The 18,380-nt window shown below is 33.4% G+C and overlaps 1 protein-coding gene and 1 long non-coding RNA gene across 2 annotated transcripts in view; both read left to right on the top strand.

Annotated features, from left to right (window-relative positions):
• The window catches only part of LOC143390374 (uncharacterized), a 42,308-nt gene extending 38,166 nt beyond the window's left edge, over positions 1 to 4,142 (top strand). The window contains exons 10-13 of the mRNA XM_076842793.1: positions 614 to 707; positions 3,707 to 3,735; positions 3,821 to 3,899; positions 4,126 to 4,142. Coding sequence (XP_076698908.1) covers positions 614 to 707; positions 3,707 to 3,735; positions 3,821 to 3,899; positions 4,126 to 4,142 — 219 coding nt within the window. The remainder of the gene's footprint in view (positions 1 to 613; positions 708 to 3,706; positions 3,736 to 3,820; positions 3,900 to 4,125) is intronic.
• A 3,873-nt stretch (positions 4,143 to 8,015) lies between these two features.
• LOC143390361 (uncharacterized) lies at positions 8,016 to 14,465 on the top strand. The gene is made up of 3 exons (XR_013090238.1): positions 8,016 to 8,111; positions 10,022 to 10,205; positions 14,349 to 14,465. It is a non-coding gene; the product is annotated as an uncharacterized LOC143390361 (long non-coding RNA).
• The last annotated feature ends 3,915 nt before the right edge of the window (positions 14,466 to 18,380 follow it).

The following is an 18,380-nucleotide window of genomic DNA, read 5'->3' as shown; positions in this document are numbered from 1 at the left end:
CATGTTGTTTACTCTACCCAGATCCTGTGTGTTGCTTTCTAACAGTATGATAGAAACATTTCTTCACCCTACTTTGTCATTTTGTTAAACTGGAATTTCTCTCAGTGAAACACTTACTATAAGCTCTTTAGATCCTGTGAGAAACTGTGATGACCAAAATGAGGCAAGTCCAATAAAGTCTTATTCCTGCTCATCATCACATAATTCCAAATCTCTTATCACACTGAGTCTCATAAGTCTGTTATTTAAAACATGTAATGCAACATAATATTAATTATATTTCTCAAGAATGTTTAATTAAGTATTTAATGCATTCTCATCTTGTGGGGTTGTGATATATGGTTGTTTACACTCTTAGAATACATACATGCATTTATGTTATTAAATTTTCAGGGAATACCTTTTCTATGATATCCATCCTGCTTTTACCAAATCAGGAGCCATTGGAAGACAAGAGTTCAGTTTCATCTGAAGCACAAATTCTAGGTTGCCCTGTGGAAAATATGACTGTACTTATCTACATTTAGCTGCTTTCAAGACCAAAATTTGGGTGATGTCTAAAAGAGTGATAGTGAAGTTTTCATGCAGCTCATTGGGGTTCTTTATTTTGCAGGTATTTTCTGAGGGTGATCCACAGATGTGCATTTCTCACTCATCTGGAGAGAAACATTATATAGCAAAAGAGAAAGCAGATGGACATGTCCATGGTAAGTACTACATACTCTACACAGTTCTTTGGACAGAATATTGATTTCTAACATGAATGCTGATTTATTCTAATACTTGGAAAAATGAACCTAGTAAACAGGTAATAATGAAAAAGTGAGAAAGATAATGAGTTGTCTCTCTTAAGACCAAAGTCCAGAAGCAGGTTATAGTGGGAGTGTCACTCTTAGTTTCTATACAAAACATGCATAGATCATAGGAGAGTTGGAAATTGTGAAGTAGAGAGGATAAGGGTGAATACACATTGGGAAAGGCAGAGAGAGTGAGTGCAGTGAGTAAATGAAGGAAAAAGAAGCCATGAAGGCTGATAAATTTTAGTCATGTACCAGAATAAAAAGACCACCTGTTCAAAATGTGGAAGGAAAATGGGAGTTTCCAGTTGTGCAAATGACTCAAGGTGTGAATATTTTTTCTCACCACTCATTTCTGAGTTGTCATTAGAAAGGAATTGACACGTGAAGAACTGATCATGAAGAAAGGAAGTTTATTTTCTTTTTAAGTGAAATGTAAATCCATGTGTCTAGTCATTAATTTATATAAAACAATATTGTAATTAAAACAAATAAAAAATAAAAATACCTATATCATAGACATTCTTGCCACTACCTGGGATGGAGCACAGATGGCAGACACAGAAGTATGGGAAGTGGAAAAATGTGCAAATTGTTATGGACTGATACCTAAATTCATAGGTTTTTAAAATATTCTTTGGACCATTTGGAAAGGAGAAGGGAGAATAGACACTGAGAAAAGCAGAGAGAATACAGTGAGTAAGTGAAGGAGAAAGGACTTCTTCTCATCGTTCAGGTTTGTTAACATGATTGGGTGAAAAACTTGCTCTATTATTGTAAGGCATTTGAAGGCAGGGAAATGAGAAGCAGACTAAGTGCAGACCCAGACTCTCAGACTCTAGTAGATCATCTGTGGGGATCCCTATTCAAAATGCATACTCTGACTGACCTGGCCTGCACATCTATGTTTTCTTCCATGTAAGGTGATTCCAATGATCACTATCTGCCAGCCACCATGTAAAGAGGTCAGGAAAGGATTTCCTTTTAGCAAAACTAAATGCAGAGCCACTGGAACATCAAATGTAATCAAGTTATTGCATACATCTAGTTTTTATTCTGATCTTGTCTCTTGGCAAGTGATAAGAACTGAAAGTACAGAATTTATATTTCTTAGGTCTAATCCTTAAATTGGGAATTAAGAAAGACTGGTGGACTGGAGTTGTAGCTCAGTGGTAGAGTGCTTGCCTTGCATGCGTGAGGCACTGGGTTCTATCCTCAGCAACACATATAAATAAATAAATAAATAAACAAACAAACAAATAAATAAATAAATAAAAATAAAGACATTGTGTCCATCTACAACTAAAAAAAGAAAAGAAAAGAAAAAGAAAGAGTGGGGATAATTCATAGACAAAATGGAAAATATAAATAATCAAGACCAGAGATCAAGATGTTGCTTTTGAAAAGTTCCTGGGAAGGAGAAATGTGGAAGAAACAAAATAAGTTAGCTGGGTAATCTTGGAGGGAATGATGGGGAAACTGAGAGCATGCAATTCAGGGGCTATCAGTATATCTATCTTTCACAATATGTGAGAGATTGTAACTTGTCCATCATTTGAATCATGAGGGGCTTGTAAGTTGGGGAAAGATTCCAGCCATGACCATCTTTTCTCCATACCTATCAGACATACTGCTTGCTGTGGTTTAAATTGAGTCATTCTGAGGAGCAAAATTACATTTCAGAATCATTCATGGTTTTTAATGACAGCTCTGCTCTTTCTCTTCTTTCCTCTCTTCCTTCCTTCCTTCCTTTCTTCCTTCTTTCCTTTCTACTCTCTTCCCTCCCTCTCTTTCTTTTTTTCCTTACATAATTACTTTCTGTATTTCTTTCCTATTTGCCTGAAAATAAAATTTTGATCATGGGCATTCTAGAAATTCACTTCATTACAGAGGTACATCCTCATCCTTCAAAAGCTAATTATAATTTTTTGATAGGCCTGGCCTTTTATGAATACACTTAAAACACTGGCAAGTCACACCAAACCAAACTCATTTGTAAACAGAACTCTTTATACAGTTTACTCTTTGAATACCCAAAATCTTTGTCATATATGCGTGTGTTTGTGTGTGTAATAATATATTATTGTTATCAGATAAAGCTGTGCTCTTCCATTTCAACTTTCCTTTTAAATTTTCATGTCTCAAAAGTTTAAACCAATTAAACCTTATTTCTTAGATGTGGAAACTATCTGTTCTCACACAAGGGGATCATGAAAATCTAATCTGTTTAAACCAGAGAATACAGGAATAGAGGATGCACAAGAGGAACCAGCATCCCACCTGAATATAAGAAACAAACAATAGGTGTCATAGCTTTCAGTGTCAAAATATGTATTTCAACTGACTCCTTCAGATATCTTTGTTGAGAAATGAACCTAACATTTCCCTGGGATCTGAACACAGCTTTGGCCTTACTAAACAAAAATGAAAGGACAAATGCAGTAAATATATCTATATATATTTAAAATTATAAAGATAAAATCTTTTCAATAGTATTTCAGTAAGATAGGTTCTATGGCTTGTTTTTGTTTTGACTTCACCTTTGCCATTGAATCTATTAGGGACCTTCTTTGCTTCTCCACTAGAGGATTGTTGGATTCTCCATCAATCTGTATCTTTGCATTGGTATATATTTCCTTTTTCTGTTTTATTTATGGTCATTGGACAAATAATCTCAGGTTTGTGAAATGAACAGCATGTTTCACAAAACCTATTCACAAAATTCCTTTGGCAGATTTTAGTCACATGATCGTTGTCAGCCAAACCAGCCAGCACAGAAACCCAGGAGATAGCATAATTTTTAGCACAGCTGAACCATGGACCTCAGATGTATGTCGAGGCATCTGTAATGTATGAGTTGTTTTGTCCTTTTCAACTTTGCTTGATTATATACCCCTTTTGTTTTTCAGCCTCTAGGGATTCATCTGATTTCAGAAAGGTAATTAAATTTCTATATTTATTCTAAATTATTAACTTTGTAGTCAATGAAAAATACACTCTTTATGTACTATCTTCTTTCTAAGCGCACCGATCCCATCACAATAAAAGAGGCCCTTCCACGGAAAGGATTAGGCAAGGTGAAAGAAAAGACAGTCAAATTGGGTAAGTTTCACATTACAACACTCCAGGGAACACAATGTTAAGACACTTCAAATGCTACTAGTGTTCTCACATGTAAGGTGGTTTTCCCAAAGAGGTGGGAGGATTTTCCTCACAATGTCATCAGTAGTCACAGAAAATGATCTCTCCTCTGTGTTTCTGGGAATATCCCCTCAATTCTGAATTGTTTCCCCTACATATCATACTATTACATTCTCCCTATTTCCAGTTTTTGGCGTGAACTAGCTACCATGCAAATGTCACCATAAGCATCTTTTTAGAATGTGAAAGGTCAACCTTCTGAAATTTCTTAGAAATATTTCCTGACATGAGCCAAGCCTCATTCTGTATCTTTATACCTTTCCTCTGCCTCAACTGTCCTCTGGCATTAGGCCTCATCTATCCCTTTATTCTGAGACAAATCCTGACCTATTTCATACTTTTCTCTGTGTGGTCCTACAGCATTTCATGCTCTCACCATCTCCTGCTCTCTGGCTACTCACCTCTCACCTGTCTTTTTGAGGGGTGAATAGCCAGAAAAAACACCATCCCTGGGGGCACATTTTCTCTTCCTTCTTAGGTCATTTTCTCTGACACTTCAGCTGGTCACATTAGCTTCCAGACACATAGGTTCCCCTTTGCCCTTCTCACTGGAGTCACGTAGGTATAGTCTAGCCTGCACCAGTTTTTTCTACCTTCCATCAGGCACAACCTAGGTCCCTTGATAGGCACTTCCAGGATCCTCGTGTGTGTGTGTGTGTGTGTGTGTGTGTGTGTGTTGTTTAGAGGAACTGAATCAAAGAAATTACTGTTGTACTCTTTCCAAGGATGGCTATGGCTTCAGCACTTCCATCACCAATTGAGAGAAGAGCATGCTTTTTAAGCACCAGTGCATAGTGCAACTTTTGGTCAGATCAGTTTAAGCAATATTTTTGATCTCAGGTTTCGCCTTAGCAGGGCACATCATGGTACAACTTAGAATGCAACTTCCTCTTCTCTCTCCCCCTTTGTCTGAGGCAGATCTGCACTGATATTTGCATGCAGGTTGTAGGCTTTTTTTGTTTATGGTACACAGATTACTTAATCTCTGGACCTTTTCAGTGTTCAGAAATTTTAGGGATTTGAATAAAATCCCTCTTTCACTCACTTTGCTGAGAAGCTTTTCACCAACTCTTTGGTCTCCATGCAATAGTGCAGCTTAGAATGCAGCTTACTCTATACTAACATTTTCCCAGAATCAGCCCTTCTTTCCATGTGTATTTTCAAGCTTGTTTCTGAGAAAATTTCATTGATCTTGAGTAGACAAATCTTGGCAATATGGTTTGCACTGAACCTTGTATCCTGTCATGTCTCTATAAGATGTGTGTTGAGGATTTGGATCAAGAAAAAATACTCCCTGAGAACTCAATGTTTGTTGGGTGCAAATGGGTACATCTTTATTCACAACTACTTGGAAGTCCAAGCCTTGAAGGATGGCTGTATTCAGTCCACTCAGAGGACTCCAGTTGCCAATTAAAGTGGCCATGGGATAGAACTAAATGGTAGAGTATTTGACAAGAATGCATAAGTTTGTGGGTCCACTCCCAAGGTGTATATACAAAGAAAGAAAAAGAAAAAAAGAAAAACTGTGGAAAGTTGAAACCAGTAATTATTCACCAAATCTTAAACTTAATTGGAAATCATATTTGGGAATATTAAGTTATTTTGGTGTTACAATTACCTTTTCTATTTGGATTGATGTTCACGCTTTCTAATGCAGTTCTGAGGAATGTGAGTAAATGTATTCATTTATCAGCAGAGACCCATTTTGACATGACTTCAGAAGAAGAGCACAAAAGTTTTGATGATGCTCAATGTACCCAGTCTCAGGTATGTCAACATATAAAGCATTTCTTCCTGTTTCTTCTTGTTTTCCTTTCTTGAGGAAAGTAAAGGAGGCCAAATGAAAATACCTTTTAAATAGTCTTTTGGAATCCAGGCATTATATATTATTAATTACATCTAAAACCACTCTGAACTGGTTAGAATCTGAAAATAGCATTAGTAGTCCTGTCAACTTATAGCTAAATTTACTATGTAATGGAGGCAAAACAATTCTAAATGTTGCTTGTGCTTCCACTTGCATAAACATTTTGAAAAATAAAAAGTTGAGACTAAATTTGAGACTGACGAATAACCACCTGGGTTATGAATGGTAATGGTCACTGATTGCATTCATGTGAAAGTGTGATGTTGTCAAAGGCTCAAAATTCTAGTGAAAATTAGTAGTTATTTGCTACAAGTTGAAATATATATATATATATATATATATATATATATATATATATATATATATATATATATACCTTACATCCTGGTTAATGTTTATTTGTTATTTTTTGTTTATTTTTTATTGATTTTTTAAAAAATAAATGACAGCAGAATGCATTATAATTCTTATTACACATATATAGCACAATTTTTTATATCTCTGGTTTGTATAAAGTATGTTGATGCAATTTCTGTCTTCTTACATGTATTAAACAATTTTTCAGTTCACTCAGAGGACTCCAGTTGCCAATTAAAGTGACCTTTTCATTTTGTTTCTCATCCTTGCAGAAAATTCAGTCAATATGTTGAATAATTTTATCAAAATGTCTTAGTATATTAAAGAAATGTATTTGTGTGCATTAATGGGGGAATGATGGAATTTAGAGATGCTGTCTCATCTTTTTTCTCACATTGCCAACATTCCTGGTGTGAGATTTAGCACACATCTAGATTTATTTTATTTGGCTGGCATATGTAGGTTCTTGGGTTTACAGCTTTCCCTTTGGGGTGTATCCTGGGCAGGGGCCATATCTCAGTGTCAAATCCCCAACTGAACACCTAAGTCTCATATTTTCAAACAAAAACTTTGTTAGTTCATTGTTTAAAAAGTGTAATCCTATTTAATATGAAACATACTCCTCAAAATTCTTTAAAATAAGACTTGAAAGCCTTCTCACATTTGATGGTGAATGCAAAGTCGGATGAGTTACAATGAATATCATTCCTCCCGTCCTTTGGGGTATATACACCTTTGTTAGCATGTTGTCAAGGAATGCCTTTTCTGTGACATCCACCCTGCTTTTACCAAATTAGGAGCCATTGGAAAATAAGTGTTCAGCTTCATCTGGAACACAATGCTAAGACACCCTATGGAAAGTATGACTGCTCAGTCTGTAGTTATCTACATGTTAGTTAGCTGCTTTCAAGACCAAAATTTGGGTGTTGTCTAAAAGAATGATAATGAAGTCTTCATGCAGCTCATTGAGGTCCTTTATTTTGCAGGTATTTTCTGAGGATCATCCACAGATGTGTGTTTCTCACTCATCTGGAGAGAAACATCATAAAGCAAAAGAGAAAGAAGATGGACATGTCCATGGTAAGAACAACATATTCTACACAGTTCTTTGGATAGAATATTGATTTATAACATGAGTGCTGATATATTCTAATACTGGGAGAAATGAACCTAGTAAACAGGGAATAAAGAAAAAGCAAGAAAGATAAAGAGTTGTCTCTCTCAAGACCAAAGTCCAGGAGTAGGTTATAGTGGGAGTGTCCCTCTTAGTTTCTGTACAAGACAAGTATAGACCACAGGGGAGTTGGAAAACTTGAATTTTTATGTTAGAAAGAATAATGTTCTTCACATTCTACCTGCTTTCTGTTCATTTCTCAGTGTATTTTCATTTTCCTCAGGGAATCTTTTCTATAGATCAGATTTATGTATTGGATCACAAACCTCTTTTCTAATATCATCTGTCTAAAATTATAATGATCTTTTTTTTGTGTCTGTCTTCTCCATTAGACTTTAAGCTAAAGAGAAATAGGGGTCTAATCTCATCTGCTATATCTTCAGAGTTCAGCATATTGTGTCACGTGTTTTATGCACTCATTGCTTTAGTGTATAAATAATGCATGTGAAATATACAGCATTCATATATTTAAAATAGTCACATACTTTATTTCTATCTTCTTTTTTCTGACAGATTCTGTTAGCCTGTCGAAAACCCAGAAAGCAGTTCTATCACTCCAAAGAATAATAAAAAGCAAAAAAAGTCACTGCACACAGTGTTCACTACATGTTAAAAAAAATGCACAACTGGAAAATGAGATTCATGAGCTAAAAAAGAGGGTATCAGAGTTTAAGCAAGAAAATATAGAATTGAAACAACAAGTCCACAATTTGAGGTATTATATCCTAGATTGAAAGACGGAGTGAATCTTTTTCTTTAATCCAGTAAAATAAGAAGGACAAAAATTTTTAACTACTGCCTCATCTGTTAGCACTTTGCAAAGGAAAAAACATGAATAAATTATAAAATTCTTACAAATATGATAGCATATTATTAAATGTGATTACTTCTAAAAGTTAAGTTCATATTTTTCCCCATCACAATTTTAATGGCTCTATGGAACCCCATCTGCTAGTAATTTATTTATTTAACAAGCATAATTTGGGATTGTTATTTGTTTATATTTTTAACTTTTTATTACAATTAATATTTCAAGAAATATCATTTATAAAAAAATCATTTCCTACTCAGATACTATGGCATGTGCCTATAATTTCAGCAGCTTGGGAGACAAAGATAGGAGGATCAAAAGTTCAAAATAATCCTCATCAACATAGCAGCAATGTCCTAAGCAAATTAATGTGACCCTGTCTCCAAAAAAAAAAAAGAAAAGAAAAAGACCTTGGGATGTAGCTAAGGGATTTAGCTTCTGTGGGTTCAATCCCTGGTACCAAAGTTGGGGATGAGAAGAAAAGAAAAAAAATAACTTTCTATATTTCTGTTTACTTTTGAAAAAAATTTCAATATAGAGTTATTTGGTTAAAGTTGGGAAACTTTAAAAAGATTACAGGATTTTTAAATTTCTCTCAAGAAAGTTTGTATTCCACCAGTGAGGCATTTTTCACTGTCCTGAAACATGTTATTATACATTTATAGTTTTTAGGCTGATTTTGGGAATCAAACTCAGGGTTTTGTGTTACTAGTGTGATGTGCTAGTGCTGAGCTAGACACTTGGCTACACTTCTAATATAAACATTCATTAAAAATGAAATTAAAACAGATTATTTTTTTTCAAATTCATTCTCATTCATTAATTTGTTCATATTTCATTCATAAATTTGTTCATATTTTTATTCAAATTCATTCTCATTCATAAATTTGTTCATACTTTTTATGTTTTTAAGATATACATGACAGTAGACTATATGTTGGCATAAATTTATTTTTGTTATGTCTTATATTCCATTGTGTGTGTGCCCACTCACACACATATTTTTTTTATCCATTCATCTGTTGAAGAATATTACTCTTCATTATTGGATTAAATATTAGGTCCCATCTTGTTCAAAAATGGATTTTGAGTTTTTTTGTAAAATACATAATGATCAAAAATGTAAGTTGAGAGTGTTACCATAAAAGAAACATAAAAAGTATAATAACAGGTATTAGATTATTTATCCCAGTTCAGGGTTATAGTAATACAAAAGATACATATTTTTTATATCTTTATTTTATTTATATGTGGTGCTAAGGATCAAACCCAGCACCTTACCCATGCTAGGCAAACACTCTACCACTGTGCTACAGCCCCAGCCCCAAAAGACACATATTGAAAAAAGAATGTCTGAATATGCTGTTACACTGTAAGCCAATTATAGGTACACCTGACATATTTTATGAAGATAAATGATATTACTACTGAATTCATAAGTTTGTATATAAACAATATCTTTAAAACTTATTTGAGATGAAATTATTTTTTTAACTGGCGAGGACCTATGATTGTGCAAAAAAAATTACCTTAAACTTGTCAATTTACCAAATCATTTCTAAATTCCTATTCTGTGGTATCTAAAAGATTTGCTAGTAACAGAAACTTATCAAATAACAAAACAATCTTTTATTATTGACTTTCAATTATGTATGTTTGACACAAGATTAAAGGAGAAATTTAAAATGTTAAACTATAAAAGCTTCAGAGAACATAGAATTTTTATTAAGATACTAAATCAGCATACAAAGAGCCAGAACATAAAAAGACATTTTTGGCAAAAATCAATTAAAAGGCATCCATATTAACTTCAGATATACCTTAAAAGAAGATGAGGTGAAGAGAAAAAATGATGATATGTTACATGAAAAAAATGAGAACCCATTAAAAGAAAAAGAAAGAGAATTTAACAAAGAGGATCATGTGAGAAAGCAAGCTGAAATCTCTGTTTGTACAATAGATACAGAATTGGAGACTGCAAGAAATCATTTTAATCAGGTAAATGAATGTTCAGTAAAGTTTCAAATTTTTACTGTATTTCATTAAATTATTTATAAAATCCCTTTAACTTATTGTATGTGGCCATGTTTCACTTAGTGATGGCAATGTGGTCTGATGAATGTGCTGTTTGGCAATTTCACCAACATGCAGTCATCATGTGTGTGTACTTCCACACACTTCAGACATCTCCCACAATGCCAGGAAACACAGACTTATAGGACCTCCATTTATATGCAGTCTGCTGTTTCCCAAAGCACGGGTATGTAAGGTGTGAACTACTATTTTGATTTAAAACACAATGTTCATTATTTGGCAATAAAAAAAATAAAAAAAGATCTGACAAACCAGAAAAAAAAACACAATGTTATCTGACTCTAAAATTAAATATGATATTTATGACAAAACTAGTTACAGCAAAACTTAGCATCTGGTAGTTGTTCAGCATTTGTTTTTCGAATAAAGAAGTTTAGTTTGATCACTGACATAAATACAAATGTAGGTGTTTTATGTTAAAATACAAACTAAATATCTATGCACCTATTTAAATCATTTAAAAAAAAAGTGTTTCACAATTGCATTTCTGTCTGCATTTAAGAAATGTTTTTTTTAATTTTTTAATTTTTTTTAAAGAGAGAGAGAGAGACAATTTTAATGTTTATTTTTTAGTTTTCGGCGGACACAACATTTTTGTTTGTATGTGGTGCTGAGGATCGAACCCAGGCCGCACGCATGCCAGACGAGCGCGCTACCACTTGACCCACATCCCCACCCCAAGAAATGTTTTCACTCACCCAAATTTATCTGTCATTTGTGCAGGTGAAATGTAAGACATTTACTCATAAAGAATAAATCTACCTTTTGGAATTATTTTTTAATCTTGAAGGTCCCACTCTTAAATTAAGCTTTTAGACTTCTGTCACCTGCTCATATACAGCCAAAACCTTGCTGAAATAAATTTGTAGATTTTAGCAGAACAAAATGAAACCTACAGACAATTTCCATGAGACCATAATGCCAGAATTTACAATATGAAATTTCGGTAACACATCTTTGCAAACAAAAAAGATAGACATGTGCAGAAAGGACATGTTTCCTGAATTATTTTCTTCTGTTTTCAAATGATTGAGTGTGTGTGTGTGTGTGTGTGTGTGTGTGTGTGTGTGTGTAACATAGTTAAATAGTAAATTTATTAATTATGGGAAAGTATAGAGGGTTTTGAATCCATATACTTATAACCATAATGTACATATTTTGGAGGTGAGGGGTGCAATTTTTGTCCCATTGAATTAAATAATGTTCTTAATTCAACTGTATTTCTCCACAGCAGTCCCATGATGATTTTCAGAGTAGCCTTATAAAGAGAAAAGACTTAATATTTTCCAGAGGAATAGATGATTTTTCTATGATCTCAAAACTCTTGCTTCTAATAGTAGATCTTCTAGTTTGGGGAAGTGACTTTGCTCTCTTGTTGTATTAATGTGCATTACTACTCCCACTGTTAAGTAAGGAGGAAAAGTGGGGCCAGCAAATATTCTGGTTTTGCAAATCATTTTCTCACTTTTAAGAAGAGAAACAAACACTTTGCTTCAAGTAATCTCCTACTTCAGTACAAAACACCTTTGGAAAAAATGGCATACCATAATATGTTCTTAGAAATAAATTACTGGTAAGTATTTGTTCCTAATACATAAGATCTGTTTGTTTCCTTTATTTTATATTGACTCATGTTTCAATATTCACTGAGATGAAACAAATGCTACTGAGTAGAAATCTCAGGATTTTCTCAGTAGAGCCTTACACATTTTGCCTTATTTGTCATTTGTAATTGGAGACACAGGCCTTCTTTGGTGTTTATTCATTCATGGGACAGAAGTAACTGGCTTTGTGGATGAGCACTAGAAGCAGAGGCAAAAGACTTGCAGAAAAATCATGCAATTTGCCTATGTTTTTAGCCTTGTGCTCCTTTTAAGAATTGTGATACATTGTTCATTGATATAGATCATGTGTTTAATGCTGTTTCTACATTTATAATTCATCAATAGATGTAATTCTCATTCTCAGCTACAAAATGTTAGAAAACAGAATATGCTAGGAATATTTTTAGGAAAAGACCTTGGAGAACTTTTGTATGTCTCAGTAGATTTAGAGCTAAGGCTCTTACTATGGTCTGGTTGAATACATGAGGTGTCAGATTGCAAACTTATTCTTCTTAAAGTTAAGTGTTCTTTTATTTGCCACTGAAGCCATTCCAACAGATAGGTACATGATAAAATATTTGGAATTTTTAACTGTTTAAAGGGTAGATCATATGATCCTAAAAGTGGATCAACAGAGAAATAGTGAATTCTGATTTTTATTTATTGTTTTTAGGTATACATTACAATAGAGTTCTTTTGGTGTATTACACATACACAGCATATAACTTCTTCTATGTAGAGTTTTTCTGGTCATGTATTCATATGTGAACATAGGAATGTAATGTCAGATTCATTCTACTATATTCCCCTCCCCTCTCAGCCCTTTATTCACTTTTGTCTAACCGACAAACTTCTATTCTTTTATCCTCCACCCTTATGTGTGTTAGCAACTACATGTTAAAGAGAATATTCAGACTTTGGATTTGAAGGACTGGATTATTTCACTTGGCATGACAGTGTCCAGTTCCATTCATTTGCCAGCAAATGCCATAATTTCATTCTTCATGGCTGAATCCATTGTGTATATATGACACATTGTCTTTATACTTCCATGTGTTGAAAGGCACCTAGGTTGGTTCCACAGCTTAACTTTTGTGAAGAGCTGCTATAAATATTTATGTGGCTGTGTCACTATAGTTTCATTGGAGTATACACTGAGGAGCAGAATAACTGGGTCAAATGGTCACTCCATTCCAGGTTTTGTGAGAAATCTATATACTGCTTTCCTGAAAAATTGCTTGGTGCAATGTATGAGTGAATCTTTTCCCCACATTCTCACCAACACTTATTGTTACTTGCATTCTTTATATCTCAGTGTAGTTTTAATTTTCATTTTTCTAATCACTAAAGATGTTGAACATTTTTTTCATATACTTGTTAACTGTACATATTTTTCTTTGAAGTGCTTGCTCAGTTTTTTGTTCATTTATTGATTGGGTTATTTTTTGTTTGTGAGTTATTTTTCGAGTTGTTTATATATTCTGGAGATTAATGCTCTATCTGACATGGCAGTGACAAAGATTTTCTCCCATTCTATATGCTGTCTACTCACATTCTTAATGGTTTCCTTTGCTGTAAAGATACCACCCCATTTGTTGATTCTTTATTTTACTTCTTGTGCTTTAAGTGTCTTTTTGAGGAATTTAGTTCCTACACTGACAAGATGGAGCGCTGGGCCTGTCTAGTCTTGTAATAGGTCTAGGGTCTTTTATCTATTATCTAGGTCCTTGATCCACTTTGTTTTTGAGAAATAGGGGTTAAATTTCTCCTATGACATATGGGTTTTCAGTTTTCCCAGCACAATTGGTTGAGGAACCTATCCTTTCCCCAATGCATGTTTTATAGTGTGTTCGTCTAGCATTAGATAACTATATGTGTGGGGTTTTCTCTGTCACTTCTCTTCTGCAAAGTTATTTTTTTTTTTACATTGGCAAACTAACTAATCACTTAATCTATTCTTTCATTCTGGTACAATGCAGATTTTTTCAATCTTTAATTTTTTTCTTTTTTTATAACCAGGTATTGAACCAGGGTGCTTAACCACTGAGATGCATCCCAGCCATTTATTTATTTATTGATTTATGAATGAGTCAGGGTCTCACTGAATTGCTGAAGACTGGCTTTGAACCTGTGATCCTCCTGCCTCAGTATCCTGAGACACTGGTATTACAAGCATGAGCCCCTGAACCTGGCAGTTCTTATATTCTTTAAGTTATAATTTTCCTTTACTCTCATAGATCCATCTTCTTGAATTAACTTTTGAACTCTTGGGAATTTATATTTTTATAAGCTCAGAAGTTTACACCTAATTTTTCTTCTGTGGGTATCAATTTATTGAAACCCTTTCACTATACAAATAAACAGGTTTTTCTTTAAATTCAGTGAAAATTATGAAACATCATTTTATTGAGTGCTAGCTAAATGTATCCTTGGTTTTATTTAGGTTTCTCCTAGTGATGGGACAGAGAACAAGCTATTGCATAAATATCACAAGAAGAAGGATGAGGTCTCTATGAAGAGACTGGGAATGGACACAGTAAAATATCAGAACCAGGAAAAGAAGTGCTTTGAGAATACTGAAATTTTAAGAGAAAAGAATAGCAGACTTCCATGGACACAAAAATTGAATGAGGAAACACTTATGGAAATATTTCAGGACAATGAACAGTTGGGTATTTGGAAAGTTGAGAATACATTGCAAAATTTCACACCTGAGAGTGAAAAACAAAGCACAGACAGACCAGAAACAGATGTCGAATCTCACCCTGCCAGATCTGATCCTGCTCCACCCCATCAAGGTGAAAGTCCAACACCAAAAAGAAATCTAGAAATTGCTTTCCAGAGAGGCAGAGATAAAGACTTTAGTTCACAGGAAAAAAAGAATATTGATGTATCTAACCTAAACGGTAGTAGTGAGATTCCTTCCCAACAGGTTCCAAAGTCTGAAATAAAAACAAGTGACCTAGAAAACGAGCTGCATCAGACGAGAGTAATGACTTTGGCTACAGATCAAGTAAACAGACACCAAAAGCAAAAACATTGCCAACTGAAGGAGATGGAACACAGGTATCAAAACGAAGAAAGAAAAAGGAATGAACACCTCAGAAAGCAGGAAGCTTCTAAAGAGAAGGTACCTAAACTACAAAGAGAAACTACATTGCGTGAAGACCAATTGCATGACTATCAGAACAAAGGTGAAAATAAAATAGATGGAATTATTAATGTCCAAACCCAATTTTATAATGTTATAAAAAAACTTCAAGCTCGGAATGACAGATATCGTCTCATGCTGGAAAACAAATATTTGGAATTAATCAATGAAACTAATCATTTAAAAGAACAACTGGATCAATATGGAAAGGAGAAAGCAGAAGAAGTAAGTATCAAGCAAGATATCTTTATAAAGAGTCCTCAAAGGAATACTCAAAGTGATATCTGCTTATGGCTAAATGTTGAATCTTGATGAATATAAAAATGTAGATATTATGAATGTGTTTCTGTATCAACACAGAACTACAACCTGTTGTCCAGCAAAAATAACTTAGACCTCATTTGCAGCACAACCAATCTGTGTTTGAAGTGCTGAGTATTCCCATTTCCCTGCTCTGATTCTTACACATTGTGTACATATTTTAAAATAACTATAGGTACTCATGTGTCAACTAAACACAAAAGACTTAGTTAAAATGTATTTTAATATTTAAAAAGGAGGAAATTTTTAAAACTTGGGCCTGACCCTTCAATTTAAGAAATTGTTTCTTATAAAGATTTAAGAGGTTGAGTTAAGATTTTTTTGTAGGTTTATATGCTGACATTAGTAATATGGTCTCAATAATGCTGAAACAATATCTAATTTTGGTGCTATTAATTCAACCCAAAGTTTGCACATGCTAAACACATGTTCTACCAATGAGCTACATCCCATTACCGAATAACAATTTTAATGTCTTCTTGTTGCTATACTTGAAGATCACAATGAAACACATAATGGAAATGCTCATACCTAGTTTCAAATAAATTAGTTACTTCTACAGTTCTTTTCAGATTTTACAGTTGAACTGAAATGTATATGCTGTATTTTGTAATAGACTTTCTTCAGTATATTTTTGTAAATTTCTAGTTGATAAATTTATTTTTAGTCATTTAAGTTTAACATAAATCTGAAAATAACTGTCCTGATATTTTTTTTTGTTTTCATTCATGTCTTGACCACCTCTTAAAAACATCTATTTGTCATTATCATAAATTGGGACTAATGTGATGAATTGCAGCAAAACCACAGTTGATTTCATCTGTAATTTGATGCATATATTCATGATAACTTGCTAATAGTTTTCTTTATTTCATGGCCTAATTCCTATTATATTGTGACAAAGATAATTGTAGCCATCTAAAATTCATTAATTTGGCATTGAACCCCCATGTCCAGGTTAATGAGGGTGGCAGGGTTTATGTAAAGCAGGAGTGGTGTGAGGACCAGTGAGAAATCTAGGAGATGTGGACAGGCAGTGAGGTGGAGACCATGTTACCTAGCATCTCCTTTATTCTTTGTGAAAGTATATTGGAATTATTTTAGCAAAGCTTTAAAGATGTGAGGATGTGGAGTATTAACTTGAGTCTCTAATAAGAGAGGGATAATAACCTCTGTAGAATTCACCACTACCAATGAGACCTGTGTAACCATTTTTGATTGAGATTTCAGTAGTTTGTTAAATATTGCAACTTTATCAAGGGCAGTATGTAGAGATACAGGGCCCACCCTGTTGTGTAAGGAATGTGATAGTGACTAAGCAGGAGTACACAATCTTCTATTTTCTTAAGGGAATTCAGAAATAAACAGCAGCTTTCTGTTGTGTGTAGTGATATTTTTTTCAGAGTAAACATCATTATATAATAATAATAACAATAGTAATAATAATAACAATAACAATAATAATAATAAATTTTTAAAGTGAGCTGAGTAACAAAATCATTAACAGAAATAACAGGTAGTTGCGAGACATCTTGAAAAACAACCAGCTGGTACACTGAAACTACACGTGTATCAGAGTCTTCTCTAGAAGATTTAGCACATTTTTACATAAATTTAAAATATAAAGACAGGATTTAATGAAGAAACTAAGACAAATGACAAGTCAAGTATGTAGAAAATTGAACATGTCATCTGTAAATCAACACCTGCTTAAGTAATAAAAGTTATTCTGGGATACTAATTTCAATGAACAGCTTTCTTTATATTTTCATTATAATTGATTTTATTATATTTGGGGATCTTTATACTGCACTTATTTCTTACACTTAAATTTTTCTTTTAGAATTTTTCTCTTACAAAATCAGCAACTTTCATTAAAATATCTAGTCTGAGGAAAGCTGATATTTTTTCTATAACCCAGCAGCTTTTCATGCTGTCTCTACTTCTATGGTACAACAAGGAAAACTAAATTAGAGGTACTATTTAATAGAATGTTTCAGGAAAATTTGTTATTTTTACTTCATTTTTGTGCATCTATTCAAAATCTGCAAGTAATTACTAAATTGACTTTAAAAATGTGTACAAATTGTTTTATGCTTTTCTCAAAATAGAGATATGTTTTAGGTTTTAGTTTAATTATTGAAATATTTATGCTATTTCTTTATTTTGTTTCATTTATTTAGATACATTATGAAGCATATAAATATTTGTATTATGTCTGGACTGATATCCAAACTAGACAATGAAAAATGTTAGCTAAGTTTTTTTTTCAGTACATCTCTTAAAAGGCATTTTTATGATATATGTAATGCACCTGACATCGAATTGACCCATATAACATGTAAAATACAGTGTCTTTTAGTACATTAACAGAGTTATGTAACCATTTACACAGTCAATTTTAGAACATTTTCATGTTCTTGAAAAGAAACCTGGAACCTCTTAGCTATCAGTTTTCTAATCCCTACACGTCCAAAGTCCTAGAAAACTACCAATATATTATTTTAGTAATTTACTAATGTAAACAAAAGTACTTTTATTTATTTATTTATTTATGTGATTTTAAAATTTGTTTTAATTAGCTACCCATGAGAATAAAATGACCTTGACATATCATACATTTGAATCACATGGGATAAAATATCTCATTTTTCTGACTATTCAGGTTGCAGAATTACATTGGTCATGCATTCACATATATACACATGGTAATAATAATGTTCATTTTATTCTACTATCCTTCCTATCTCCCCAGCCTTCCCCTCCCTTCCTATCACTTCTCTCTACCTAATCTAAGGTAACACTATTATTTTTTTTCTCACATCTTCATACATGTATTTTGTATAACAATGAAGGTCTCCTTCCACCATCCATGCAATTCCCTTTCTCCCTCCTTTTCCCTCCCACCCCTCTTCCCTATGTAGAGGTAATCTTCTTCCCATGCTCTTTCTCTCTTCCCCATTTTGAGTCACCCCCCTTATATCAGAGAAGACACTCAGCATT

This window comes from Callospermophilus lateralis, chromosome 5 (genome assembly GCF_048772815.1).
Source record: "Callospermophilus lateralis isolate mCalLat2 chromosome 5, mCalLat2.hap1, whole genome shotgun sequence".
NCBI lineage: Eukaryota > Metazoa > Chordata > Mammalia > Rodentia > Sciuridae > Callospermophilus > Callospermophilus lateralis.
Note: the sequence above shows the minus strand (reverse complement) of the source record. Positions and strands in the feature narration are given on the sequence as shown.